The sequence below is a fragment of the Cinclus cinclus genome, chromosome 6 (genome assembly GCF_963662255.1).
Source record: "Cinclus cinclus chromosome 6, bCinCin1.1, whole genome shotgun sequence".
Lineage (NCBI taxonomy): Eukaryota > Metazoa > Chordata > Aves > Passeriformes > Cinclidae > Cinclus > Cinclus cinclus.
Genome location: NC_085051.1, coordinates 27010233 through 27024623, shown reverse-complemented (window position 1 = coordinate 27024623; position 14391 = coordinate 27010233). Strand labels below are relative to the sequence as shown.

The 14391-nt window shown below is 37.4% G+C and overlaps 1 protein-coding gene across 1 annotated transcript; it reads left to right on the top strand.

Annotated features, from left to right (window-relative positions):
• Positions 1-307: 307 nt before the first annotated feature.
• Positions 308-9424, top strand: PTGR2 (prostaglandin reductase 2). Its single transcript, XM_062494899.1, has 9 exons — positions 308-549; positions 1710-1828; positions 2908-3099; positions 4080-4250; positions 5170-5379; positions 5793-5914; positions 7137-7224; positions 7959-7998; positions 9262-9424. The coding sequence occupies exons 1-9, from the start codon at positions 513-515 to the stop codon at positions 9324-9326; spliced, it is 1044 nt and encodes a 347-aa protein (XP_062350883.1). The 5' UTR covers positions 308-512; the 3' UTR covers positions 9327-9424.
• The last annotated feature ends 4967 nt before the right edge of the window (positions 9425-14391 follow it).

The window sequence follows — 14391 nt, the reverse complement described above, 5'->3', positions numbered from 1 at the left end:
CTTACACAGCAATATCTTATAATGTACCTGCAGACTGCTATTCTGCTGTGCCTGCCTGCCTTTTATTGAGTAGCACCTGACTTTGTGTGTAAAGCTGCCTCTGTGTCTGTTAGGTGGGAACAGGGTGTTCTCAGCACAGGGAAGCAAATCAGGCACCTCTCCCTCTGCCTCACAGGGGCTGGTGATGGTCTTTACAAGGAGCATGGTACATTAGATTTCCGTCTTTCCAGTAGGTGCTACTGTGACATTGTATAAAATCAGGACTTTAATAAGATAAACGGGGAAACTCCTTATTGACATTGTTTATTTTATGCTTGAGGTTGGTTTATATTATATCTGCCTTTATATCTTTCTTGGGTGTGGATTCTGAAGTTTGGGAGGTCTGTATTTCATCCCGCTTTCAAATTACTGAGTACTTTGCCTCATATTCTTTTTTCAAGAAAATTCATATTTCAGGACTTCGAACATTTTCTTTTTTAGAAATCCAGTGTGAAATTGCTGCAAAAGCAGAGATGATTATACAAAGAGTAGTGCTGAATTCACGGCCTGGTATGTATTTCTCTCCACTAAAGAAGCAATGTGTTTGTTCTAATTGCCTAATGCTCCAAAATGGCGAGGGTAGAAACAGACACTAATTTGAGATAATGACATTTATATATCGTAATATTACATGCAGCAATAAAGTTTAAATAAAGTGTGTTTATTTCTATATAAATTTGTTAATGTAACTAAATACATTTGTAATAATTTTGTCTACATTTATTAATAAAAGTAATTATGTAGATACATTTCTATTAAATATATAACATATATTCAAATTGTATTTGTTTAATCTGTATATGCAGATTTCTAAGATGTTGGGTTAGAGAAAAGGGTAAACACATAATATATGAGAAAATGCTAAGTGTAGGGGCTGAAAGTGAAGAAAAATTAGGAATATGACTTTTTAGTTCTCATGTTTATTCTTTTTGCATTGTAAGATGTCTAAAATACTTTGTTAACCATTAATTTTTGTTTCCTTGTAGTAAATACTGATTTTTTTTTGTTCCTTTCATATTTCAAAGGGTTTAAAGTTTGCAATGTTGAGGTTTTGTTTATTTTCTTGTTTACACATTTGCCTTGTTATGGATCAGCACAGTATTTTGAATAGTGAGTTCATAAGTCTTGTGTAGAAGACATTAAGTTTTGGAGGGGGTATTGTATGCTGCTTAAAGGTAAAATAGTTTTTAAGAGTTAAAAACTGTTGTGTGAACTGCAATTAAGTCTTTCAAATGGTACAGCAGGAGCCTGCTCTAGCTGTGCATTCTGACTTAAAATAGGCAAAGCTGCCTGGCTGTCTCAGAGGTGGTGATTCCAGTTGTCTGATTGATCTGCTGTGTGTGGTGCCAACCTGAGGATGAAGCCTTCAGTTCCATGGTTCTTGCCACAGTTTTATGGATGTTTCTGGGAAGCCTTAATCTAAGGAAGTCTCTGTGAAGGGATGCCCTTGCAGCATGTGCATGTGCATTGGCTGTAGTCCGTATTCCCTCAGTGACACTTGAGTCAGAAGAGGCAGAAAGCTGAGACCGGTTGGTTGTATTTTTACACCAGCATAAATATATAACCTAATTGATTCTAAAAAGGACTACCTTAAAAAAAGGCTTTCCCATATTGATTACAGAAAGTTCTATATTGATTGATTGATTTGTTTAATTCTAATATAACTCTAGGTAAGAATGGAGTGCCAGTGGCTGAGAACTTCCGACTGGAGCAAAGTACAATAGCAGAGACAGTCCAAGCAGGACAAGTGCGTGTTAAAACTCTCTATCTCTCAGTGGACCCCTACATGGTAGGTGATGGACTTAGAGCTAAGCCAGAATTTGGTTTTTAAAATACCTTCAACTCTGTACCTGTCATGATGTTTAACACCAAAGTTACCAATTACTGAACAAATATATGCCTAGCGTAACTTAATAATGGTATTCATTCTGATGGAGTTATATTGGCAAAGGAATTTGGCATTTATATTCTCGGGATATATATATATATATATATATATATATATATATATATATATATATATATATATATATAGGAATAGGACTTTATTGGACCAAGAAGAGACTGTGAGCCCTTGTATGCCATTATGGATTTGTTTGTATCAGCTTTTTCTTTTTTATCTTCTTTTTTTTCCAGTCATGCAAAATTACAGAAATCATGTGGTTGGGAGAATTGTGGGTTGAAATGGAAGCGAAGGTAGAAGAAGAACTAGACAGACACAGTCTATAGAAGTTTGCTATTAAGAGAATTCCAATAATTTATTCCCTCTGCAGATGGTGATAGTAGAAAAAAAAAACACAGTTTAGATTTCAAGAAAGTATATTTAGCTTGGGAATTAAAGAAAAGTTTAAGAATCCTGAAATATTAGCTGTAGCTACAGGGGAAGCTGCGAAGAAAATACATAATGTTTCAAGATGTTTTCATTAAACAGATTTCTGTCAGGGATGGTTTACCTATATTTGACTGCTTTTCAGTGCACAGGCATGCACTAAATGACTCGTGGGTGTTTTTTTTTTTTTCAATCCTGAATTTCTAGGATTCCTTCAGTTGAGCAATGGCATTTGTAGGATTCTCATCAGACCCGAGCCTGTCGCCTTCAGTTGTGCTGGTCTCTTTGACCCAATGTCTTTAGATGTGTTAGCTGGAGAAGATCAGTGTGGTCCATCTTCCTTTTGTACTAAGTGAACAAGGGGAAAGAGGGATCTAAAACAAGGTTATGGATACTTGTGGAGATTTTACTTATTGAGAGGTTTTTTTGAGTAGCCCTTTGCGTTTGAAGTTCTAAACACATCTTCATCCCCCAGTCAACTTGACCTGATAAACAAGTTGTGTTCTACCAGAGCCTTTCATTAACGCCTTGTCTTTCAGCGCTGCCGAATGAATGAGGACACGGGCTCAGATTACCTGCGGCCCTGGCAGCTGTCGGAAGTTGCTGACGGTGGGGGCATCGGGGTTGTGGAGGAGAGCAAGCACCCTAACTTTGCTAAAGGAGACTTTGTAACTTCCTTCACTTGGCCCTGGCAGACAGCAGCAATTCTTGATGGAGACTCGATACAAAAGGTAATACAAATGCAAAGCCCAAAGGTTTTGACACAAAAGGTTGTGTCTGGATTTTTTCCCAAACCCTTATTCTCCCCACCAACCTCCTTCCCCCCCCCCCCCCCCCACCCGAATAGCTGTTAATGACACTATTTTTTTTGTTTGTTTGGTTGGGTTTTTTTGGTGAAAAACAAGCATACCTTATTGAAGTAATCAGTTCTCAAAAGGCAGATAACTCATAGGTGCCAAGACTTGTGTATCAATTTATTTTTTTTCATAACGATTTTTCTAGTTAACAGACAGGCTAGTATTATTTTAATTGTTGTTTTTTAAAAAAAAGAATCCCTGAAGCTGCTTCGGTTAAATAATTCTCTAAATTACTTTAATTCTAATAGAATGTATTGTAGATGAGAGTGTAACTGTAAGAGGTGAAAGGCTTTAGGTATATTTAATTTATTTTTCTGACTTATGTTAGTAAAAGCTTTCACTTGAGGTTTTGCATTCCCATTAGAAAGGGTATTTAATATTAAGTTGAAAGTGGAGAGATTTCAGTGCATTAGGGATATTGTGTTCATTGTTCTCTTGTAACAGAAAATTACTGTAGTTTGAGAATTTATACTTTGCAGTAAACTCTTTCCTTTAGGACTCTGACACTGATCTGCAAACACCATATTTGATAAAATGGTGCATTTTTGTCCTTTATGCTAGCATAGGGATAGTTCACCATTTCTGGAAACTTCTTATCTCCCACCTGCTTTTTCACATTCTCATAATTTAGTTTTTTTGTGAGTTACTTTGTTAAAAAACTTTTTCTAAAACCACAGAGACATAACTTTTTTGTGCAAACTTGTTGCTAGAATAGACTAGAGATAACTTTATAGTCCCTACCAGTTGTACCTTACTGGTCAATACTCTGAGTTAGTTTTCCACCCTCAGGCAATCATGGAGTAAAACCTCACCTTAGAAACAGATGACCTCCTACCTACGTTTCTGTTCTGTAGCTGGTTCCACAGCTTGTGAATGGACGCCTTTCCTACTTTCTGGGTGCAGCTGGCATCACAGGACTGACAGCCCTGTTGGGAATCAGGGAGAAAGGACACGTGGCCATGGGTGCAAATCAGACCATGGTGGTGAGCGGCGCAGCCGGTGCCTGCGGCTCTTTGGCCGGCCAGGTAGGTGTAGGCTTAGGGCATACAAATGTACTCTGTTAGCAAGTTTTGTCTTCTGAAACATGCTGGTTATTAAACATACAGATAAAATCTTTGTAAACGTGAGCAGTTATAACCCTGTGGGAAAGGCCAGTTTCATGTATTTGGCACACACTCCCACTGTGAAAGACTTTGCATATGAAACTCAAGTTTTATGAAATAGGGAGAGGAGAAAACAGATGGTGGTGATTACTTGTTGCTAGCACAAGTAAAATAGATGGTATAATATGCATTTATTTATTATATATTTATATGGTAGCCTACCATCCCAACACTGTATTGACTGGAGACTTTTTTTTTTTCTCTATTAGAAAATAGTAATGTGGTAAACCCTTTGTACTGTGTGCCATGACATCCTTTGTGTTTTGAGATTTACGGTCCTTTTATCCTCCTCTGCTTTGCAGAACCTGTTTGCAGTGTGTGTGTGCATATCTACGAATATCTCTCTAGATATATATACACAAACAAAATCAATATTAAGCAAACTTTAGACCTACTAATAAAGAGAAGCTAGGAAGGAACAATACATGAGCAAATCTATGAAGATTGTATTTAAATAATCTAATGCTTTTTTTCCTTTTATTAGTTATGTCTAATAACAAACGTAGTCCTCTGTAGTCAGTGAGTTTGAAAATATGGCAAATTTTGATTTTACCTGCCCCGTGTATAATTGTGTGGAGGGAGTGAAAAGAGACTATTGTGTCACATGAGATGGGAGTATTTGCTGCCCAGGGTTTAGTGGAATGGCAATAACTGTAACACCGCTTAGGACCCCTTTCCTGCCACTGGAACTTTTATGCAGATCAATGTTCTACTTTGTCTTTATTGTTTGGGGGTTTTGGTTGGTTGGTTTGGTTTTCTTTTTTTAACTTTGTGCCTGCAGATTGGCCGTCTGGAGGGCTGCTCTAGAGTGGTGGGGATTGCTGGTACAGACGAAAAGTGCTCCATTTTGGTCCAAGAAATGGGGTTTGATGCTGCTATCAATTACAAGAAGGGGGATGTGGCAAAACAGCTACGGGAACTATGCCCAGGTGGTGTGGATGTTTACTTTGACAATGTTGGTGGAGACATCAGTGATGCAGTTATAAGTCAGGTGATTATTCCAGCTGTCAGGTTTATTCTTGTCATTCTCCAATATCTGCATGCCCAGCTTTCAATTAATTCATACTGGAATCCAGCCTGTAATAGAGCAGGCCTTCCACTTCAGTGGTCAACTTCAGATACTCATCCTGGGGGTCCACAGTAAAATAACAATTTCCTTTATTCCTTCTATTTAGTGCATTTTTAAATTGCACTAGGCTGTATAGAATTTATTTTTCCACTGTTGCCTTGCATTTTTACCTATTTGAATGTTGTTACAGATTGAATGGGACTGCATGCAATTCTCCCACTCTTTCATAGGCAATGTGGCTAGTGAAAATTTTTAAATAGGTCTATTGCATCTGAAAAATGTGGCTTCTGAAACTGAGGAATGTAATTTTTCTCACTTTATGCTGTCCCAAACAGATGAATCAGAACAGCCATATCATCCTGTGTGGACAGATTTCTCAGTATAACAAAGACGTGCCTTATCCCCCTCCACTGTCTGCTGACATAGAAAAAATACAGAAAGAAAGGAACATCACAAGGTACATTTCTCCTCCAGAACTTGTGACCAGGTTCCAGGTAGATTGTTCATATGATGTCTGGAGGGTAGTCTGTAATCTGCAGTAGCTACTTCTAATTGGAAGAGAATGTTGCCATGCCTAAAAAAGAAAATATTTTCACAGTATCAGTAGATCCTTTCCCTTACATTTGTCTTTATCGGCATAAAAATTGGGAAAGGATGTTGTTATATAGAATCATAGATGTCAGTTGTTACATTTTGTTTGAGGTTGCTTGATTTAGTCCTGTAATCCCTGACAATCCTTTAGTACAAGGGAAGGTGTTGCTATAGTTCTGTTCTCAGATGTTCTGTGAGGTACCTTCTCTCAAAATGTCATAGTTCAGGCATAAGGATGCAGCTGATGCAGTGATTTTATTGAAATTACTTTTTTAGTATTTGGGGGTTTATTAGATAATGGAACTGTAAATGTGACCAATATACATGGGTAAAACATTTTTGCTATGTTCTGACTCTGGGAATTGCTGAATTTCCTCTTAGCATTCTGACAAGCTGAGGCAGAGATTAGGAGGAAAGTCTTAGACTTTTCAGTCATTGCATTATGGGACATTTGGAAGACTTGATTTCTGTGCAAAACAATTGATATCTCTAATTAAAATCTTTCCTTGTCCCTGTTACTGTTGTCTGCTCTTTTAAAAATGGATAAAAATAGTAAAATACACCATGCATAGTAGAATGCAGTGAAGAATTTAGTCAGTATGTTCCTACAAGTAATTATAATTTTTGATGATCATTACTTTTTCTCAGTTGCTATGGAAAGCTGTGATAGCAGGATATGCAGAGTTGTGGGGAGTCTGAAAGTTGTTATTCTCACCATCTAGCTGCAGGTTCACTAATTATTCTCCCTACCACTGAAAAAAAGGAAAAAGTAAAAAATAATAGGAATTCAGTCACAGTTTATGGATATTTAAATATTCTGGCAATACTACTTTACTACTTAATTTTTATTATTCTTCTCTTTCTGATACTTGAAGAAAATTACCTAAACTGATCTTAAGGGACAAGCTCCCACTTGGAGGAAGCAGGAAGTTGTCACAACGAATTGGCAAGGCCCTGAGCTACATTTCTTTAATTTGTGCTCATAACCCCTCAGTTTCAACAAGGGTGTTTTCTGAAAAGATTTTAAAAGATTTTCAAGTGCATTGACCAGGCTTTCTTAAACCAGAGCTCATTCTTTTCTTTCACAGGGAAAGATTCTTGGTGTTGAACTACATGGACAAGCAAGAAGCTAGTGTATTACAACTCTGCCAGTGGATCCAAGATGGTAAATTGAAGGTGAGACTTCTAGGTTTAATCTATGGTGTTTGATACTGCTTCCTACTACAAGAGGACTAATTTCTTTGTCTCTGGCTCTCTTACTGTGCCTCAGGATTGAACAGACCCTTTAAAAATGTGTAAGTATAATTGAAAGCTTATTAGGTCAAACTGTTTTAAAAGGTACCTGCTGAGGATGGTCTGACTGTACTATGACAGACTTCTCTGATTACACGCTGCTCGTGTCTGTATTCTTTATTTCAGCATAGGGTGCTGAAAAGTGCCTTTTTACTTAAAGATTCAGACTTTCAAAAATAATGTACTTTCAAATACCTGATGAGTTAAGTGTCCTCAATGGTTTTAAGGATCTTGTTGGAAATTTTACTTCAGGCTTTATAATCACCATCTATTACTTTGTAATGAGAATATGCTTAACCGTGACTTCCCTGTGAGGTCTGTCTGAATTAGTTTTTGTTTCTTCAAGTGACCAGTAATCTTCCTGGGAAAATACCAGGACATTACATTTTGGTAGGGGCAAGGATCTGATTGAAGAATTGAATCACCTGCAAATTTATCAGAAAATATTCACACCTCTCTTGATGAAGGAATCTGGTCCAAAAAGTGCCCTGTCCATTGTAGTGACAGAAGTCTTTAGATTTTGGTGCTTTCTATGGCAGTTTCTTGGCAAGTTTCTAAGAAATGTGAAATGCTGCTCTTGTTTGAGGGAGACTGAAAGGACTTGTTTGCATTGACAGGTCAGAGAGACCATGGTAGAAGGCTTGGCAAACATCGGTGGTAAGATATTTACATCATTTTTGAAGAATAATAACCTGATTATATACAATGACATTAGAGGTTAACTACCTCCTTTGTTTCATTTGCCAATTTAGATTTTTTAATTTTATCAAAATCACTATTTTTATGTTATAATAATTTTTTCACTAGTTATTGAAATGTTCTGTAAGATAATTATTGTATGTTTAAAAAATCATTTAATATAAATTTAGGGGTTTTCTTTTGTTGTTGTTATTTTATTACTGAGGGGAATTTATTCTTAACTGCTACCTTAGCAGGTGGTGATAGTCATCCTGATCTTAGAGGTTCAAAGTGCTACCCCTTTCTTTGAAGTTGTGAGTAAGGAAATGCTTTTTTAAATCCTTGAACTTATATTTTAAAAACACAGTATCTAATAGAGGTTATGTTATTGGATTTGCTAAAAAAATAAAATGAAAAGTACGCACAAGAAAGAGCAAAGCATATTAGCAAGGGAAAATAAAAATTAATTTAATAGAACAAAATGTTCTGTTCAAACTATCTGTAACAAAGGAAATATAAAAATGAAGGGGGTCTGGTGACAAGAGCCATGTGATTCAAGATGTGTTGTAAGAATGCTTCCCTTTCAAGGAAGAGGGAAGAGTATGATTTTGTCCATTTAGTTGTTAGTCCCAGAAGATTGAAAACTAGTGGAATTAAGTGATAACTAAATCTTACAGATTTCATCTTACTCTAGTCATTGCTAATTCCTCCTTACTGGTATACATATGTATTTTGAAGTAGCTTGGTCAAATATACCAGTCATAGATCATACTTTCGTACTTTGTTTACTCAAAGCTATGTTCTTTTGCACCAGCTTCTCCCACTATTGTGCAATATTTAAAACCTTTCAAAGATGTTTGTGTGACCCACAACATTTGTGGTCTGTCCAATCATGCCTTGTGTCTCTGTCTCTCTTTGCTGTTTGCATGACATATCACAAAAACAGCAAATGTAGTCGTTAATTTGTAGGGTTGAACAGTTGCTTACAAATAATTTTTTAAAATTACTACACAAAGCTGTCCTCAGCAGTTTATTACTGGCCTTTTTTTTTTTTTTTTTTTTTTAATCCCCTTTCTTGTTTTAGCACCTCATTAAGTATAATTATGATTAATTATCAAAGTGGTATCTCTCCTTTTTGGGGAGCTGCTTAATACATTTGCTTCTACCATTTTTGGTTTCTTTTTTAGAAGCTACTTGGCTTGTTTTTCTTGGCACTAACTTATTTCATTATTTCTCTTGAAGCTGCTTTCCAGTCCATGATGAATGGAGGCAATATTGGAAAACAAATCGTCTCAGTTTCGAAGTAAATCAGTGGTCCAAGAAGAATAATTGCATTCTGTCTCTAACAGTGGGCAAGTTTTTACTTACACTAATTTCCATTTCTTAAATAAACCGTAAAGTTGTTCTGTATGTACTGAAAGCAGAGATTTTGGGATGCTAATAAATTTAATTGAACTGGAAACAGCAAGGCAATCATTTATACTCGAAATGAGTAATACGTTCTTGACATGATTTTGACAGTTGCCACCTACACTTGCAAATATTTAATGGGTGTGGTTTGAAAGAACGTCCTGTGTTGTGGCAAGCACAGGCTCATCACCTGATCAGTGTGTGACAGCACTTCACACACCAAGACAGGAATTCCTATTTCTTTATTGTATTCTGTGCAAACTAGGATATTAGGGGGCAACCCACAAAAGTCTGGCTCATCATCATCAAAAATTTGCACTATTTGCACATTTTAGCAAACAAAGCCATTATCATTTATTGTTTACAATTGATATAGATTTTTAATTAATTAATACTCAGACACTTATTTGCCAGTTCTATCTCTTGCTTCTCATACTAATTATTCCACGTGTGCACTTATTCCCCCCATTCCATTTGGGGATCTGTTTTAACTTGGTGGTCAGGGACTTGGTGGTTGCAATCTCTCCTGCCAGGATTACTTTTTCCCCAGTTACTGCTCAGTCCTGCTGATTTCACTCCAGCGGCTCTCATCCAGACAGCCTGTCTATTTTGGGATTCTGTTTCCTTTTCCTTAAAACAAAGGATTAGCCATGACAAGTTTCACTGTGCAATTGCTTAATCATAACTGCATAACTCTAGCTACTGATTAACAACAAAAAAGCTGCAAAGTTTGATTCAAATCTTGAGGCAGTAAATATCACAGTATTTGCTGAAGAGCTACTCCAGAGTGAGCTCACCTCTGGCACTGTGAGCTGACACACCTTCCAGGAGTAATTGTCCTCTAGACAGTTATTTTTCACAACTTGAACAAAATATGATAAAATTGTAGCATTCCCAGTACTATTATTTTTGTAGGAATTGCATAGTAATCCACACAAGCAAGGTGTCTGTTAAGAGCTGTGATGTGAGGGGTGATTCAGAGTGAGATCATGCTGAGATACTGATTCCTTACCATAATAAAGGAAGCTTGATTGCAGTAGCATTCCAGTAGTTAGGCAAGCTATGGAGGGCAATACAGGTTCTAGCAGCATTAGTCAAACGGCTTTAAGAGAAAAAGGTAGGGACAGTCAAAGGAAACCTCACCCTCCTATCTCCAGTGTTTGCTATTCTCACAGAAGTATTCCTTTACTTGTGAATCCTGGCTCATGTCACCTCTTGAGAAGAAAAAGCCAAAGAGAGAGAAGATTCTTTTTTCATTTTGTCCTAATTTCTTAATATCTGTAATAGTGTAATAGCTTTTGTAATAGCTCTTCAGTTATGGATCTTTTCTGCTGTGAGGTGTCATTTAACAAAGGGTGACAAATATCTGGTAACAAAAATCCAGTATGCTTTGGAGGTCGCTTCTCATGGTAATTAGTCCACATTCTTAGTCTTTATCTTTTGGGTTGGTGATTTTCCTGAGTTGGTGGTTGTGATATCTCCCCATGTCAGAATCGCCTTTGTCCAGTCAGACCCAATTTCAGCACAGTTGCTGAGTTGTCTTTATTAGTTTGTCTTGGGAGTTCTGCCAGATGTCCTTGTGCCCTGTAAGCTCTGTATTCTTTGTGTCCTCCCCAAACTTTGCTAACCTCTCAATATGCCTGAGATCAAGCATGTCAAGCTCTAAACTTTAAGAAGGCCAACAAGTACTTTGTCTTTCTAACACCTGGGCATCACTTAGAGCTTACTTGTTAGCTGCTACCCGTTTTATGTATTACATCTTCTTTCTTGTTGATTAGGCTTGAAAATATATAAGTATCAAAGAACACCCTTTCTTAAGAAATTTTTACGTATTTCACATTTTACAACAGTAAGGCAGGACCCTGTTTTATGACCCCCTCCTGATTGCCTGTAACTCTCTAGGCAAATGGTTAATTATTTCTCTTTCTTGAGATGTCAGCATCATGATCAGTCTCTTCTTTTTTATCTCATTGTTTTGTTTTCCATTTATTGCATTCCATGTTTTTTAGGTCAGGCTGTTCTTCTGTTCCCAAAAACAGATCCATACATCTGTTTTTTATCTCCATCAACACAGCTGGTGATGTTCCTCAAATAGGGTTCAGTACTTGATTTAAGATGAGCCCCTTAGAACCTATTGACTGGGGTCCTTGTTTCTTTGTTCCTCTACTGATCTCTTCAGGTCATCTAGGCTTTCTGGCATAATCCAGCAATTTTTCCATGTACGCTAAACAGCAACTCTTGTAACTCATACAGCACTGGCACAGCTTCTAGGAAACAAGTACAGTCTTTTATACAAAAAGGTGTCAAGAGAAGAGTCATACAAACACTGATGAATAGTCACTTGTGCTTAATCACTGATGCCTGTGACAAAATTGCTAATGCACATGTCCAGTCCATTATATTATCATTTACACAGACAAATTTTCTGGGGGGGTGGTCTCTGAGTATTACAATAATCTAAGGTAATTCTAAGTTACATTTTCCTTCTACCCACTATTAAGTTACTACTTAACTTTATATTCTATTACAGTTTCTGCTTGAGCCTTTTTGAAAAATTGGTTGTTAACTAAATAAAGATTTATAGTATTCTGTTCTGGGGCCTCTTCACATAGCATTCCATTCCTGAGGGCTCTTTGCTGCTCCGTTACTCCAGCCCCCATTGTTATGGTTTCAAAACTGACCTACAGCTGCTTGGGGCTTTTTGTGAAATTGTGCATTTCTCGCATTGTGTGACACCATGACCATAATAAGGAAGTTCAGCTACAATCTTTATAAATAAGCATTTGCAAAGGGTAATAAAATGTAAACAATATAGGGCAGAGACACATTTTTTCCTTATTTTTGGTGAAGCTAATCTTCTGCTTTGTATATGTTTGTCCTGTGCATTCCCATTTCCATCCCATCTCCCTTTGCACCTTGAAATATTGCTGTTGTCTGCCCTATATTTCACTTTCTTCACTTCAATTTTCATCCCTCTCCTGTTTTTTGTTTGGTTTTTTTTTTGTTTGTTTTGTTTGTTTGGGCTTTTCTTGGGTTGGGTTGGTTTGTTTGGTTTTGGTTTTGTTTGGGGTTTTTTTTTGGTTTGTCTTGTTTCTTTGTCCTCCTTTTTGGCTTCTTCATTGACAGTGAGAAAAGCATGGGGTTTTCATAAGACCTTTCCAGCCCAGACATAAGCGTTTCTTCCTGCAATTTATAGTAGCTGCTGTTACAAAAGTGAACTCGGGCACCTTCATTCAATATTTTATTGCATTGATTGTGGGAGATGAAAGTGAAGAATTACTTAGTCCTGTTTCTAACATTGCTCTTCTCTTTTGCTATACTACCTTTTTCTTTACTAGCTACTCTTCACAGTGGGAAATGTTTATATAATCCATAAATAGACTACCAGGGGAGAAAAGATCACAGACAGATGGCATTATCCCACAATTAAAAATGGTAGCAGCAGTTGCAATAAGCTTCAAACTGAGAAAATAATTTGTGAGACAACTCAGAAGTCTTTAGGAGAAGCACAGAAGGAAGCAGAAATGAGACATGATGTTTTAGCCACACTAACACAGAATTTTGCAGTCAGAAGTATAGATCCAAAGTAGTAAGATAAAAGGTATTGACATTTAGTTTCGCTACAGTCCTCTGGTGTGGGTAGAGTGATGAGTGCTGGATGTGCAAAAGACCCTATTCTCTGCAACATAGCCAGCAGGAACCAAGAAACAAGGCTCCAGTGAGGAGAAGTGAGAAGATGACTCCATAAATCCACAAAATGAGTGCAAAGCAGAAGAGGATGGCTCTTATAAGTCCAGTAAACAAGGATATAACACAGGAACAACTGCCTGATAAGGCTGAAGAAGAAGTTTGCTTGACGTTTGTGCTAACCTTTAGTCATTAACATAGTAAAATGTAATCCCATCAGCCACGTTCCCCTAGAGCATGGGTGGTAAAGTAAATGAGTAGTGTGTCTTTAAATGAAGGCAAGGAAATGTATAGCCAATGACTGCAGGGGGAATGCTGCTGTTCCAGGGGTTGGGATGTACAAAAGCCAGTACTGACACTGCAGGTGTGCCGGCTGTGTGGATCCACCGCTCAGCACCCGCTCTGCACACGGGAAATGCACCTCTCAACTCTGTCCATCGGCTTCTTGCACGATGACAAGATGCCTGGTGAGAGAACCCATAACTGGAACAACAGGAGTTTTGGTGGCACAGCCACAGAGCCAGATCGTCCTGCTGTCCTGGCAGCAGCGAATCAGATGGGACAGGTCTGCAGCGTGCACCGACCCCTTGATCGAGGACCCCACCGAATCCTCTCCTCTGCTGGGGTGCTGCAGTGCCCCAGAGAGGTATTTGAGGAAGCCAAAGGGTGTCAGCTTTTTCCTGGACCCCCATAATTTTCTAGATTGGTAAGTGCACTTTTGTTCCTATTTCTTCTAAAAAATTAAAAAAAAAAAAAAATCAGCCTCCACATAAGCCATGCATGAATGGTCAGTGTAGGGGCTTAATCAATCAGTGGGTTCAAGTGGTATGCAGTGCAGAGACTATTGGAGAGGCCAGCTAAGGGTAAAACTATTGGGTAACATTATATTTAACAACAGGAACAAGTCAAAAGATATGAAGTATTTTATTGCCACTTATTCTCTCTAATCACATAGAAGTAATTTAATAGTGAAATGTCATTTTATTATCAATTTTTCAGTATTGTATCTCACAAATAAATTTTGCACCATCTCTGATTTTTTAACAGCTTTGCAAAACAAACTTTTGTAGCAACAAATTACATTCTTTATTCTCTTAACAATGTATTTAACTCATGTAAATTGGTGCTCTTTCTCTCTTTTTCCTATTACATTGAAGGCATCACATTATTATTAGTGTTACATTACTATTTTTCTGTATCACTGAAGAACAGAAATTAAGGAATAGGAAAACTGTCACCTGTTAGAAATAACAAAATTCCTTGTCATAGTCAATA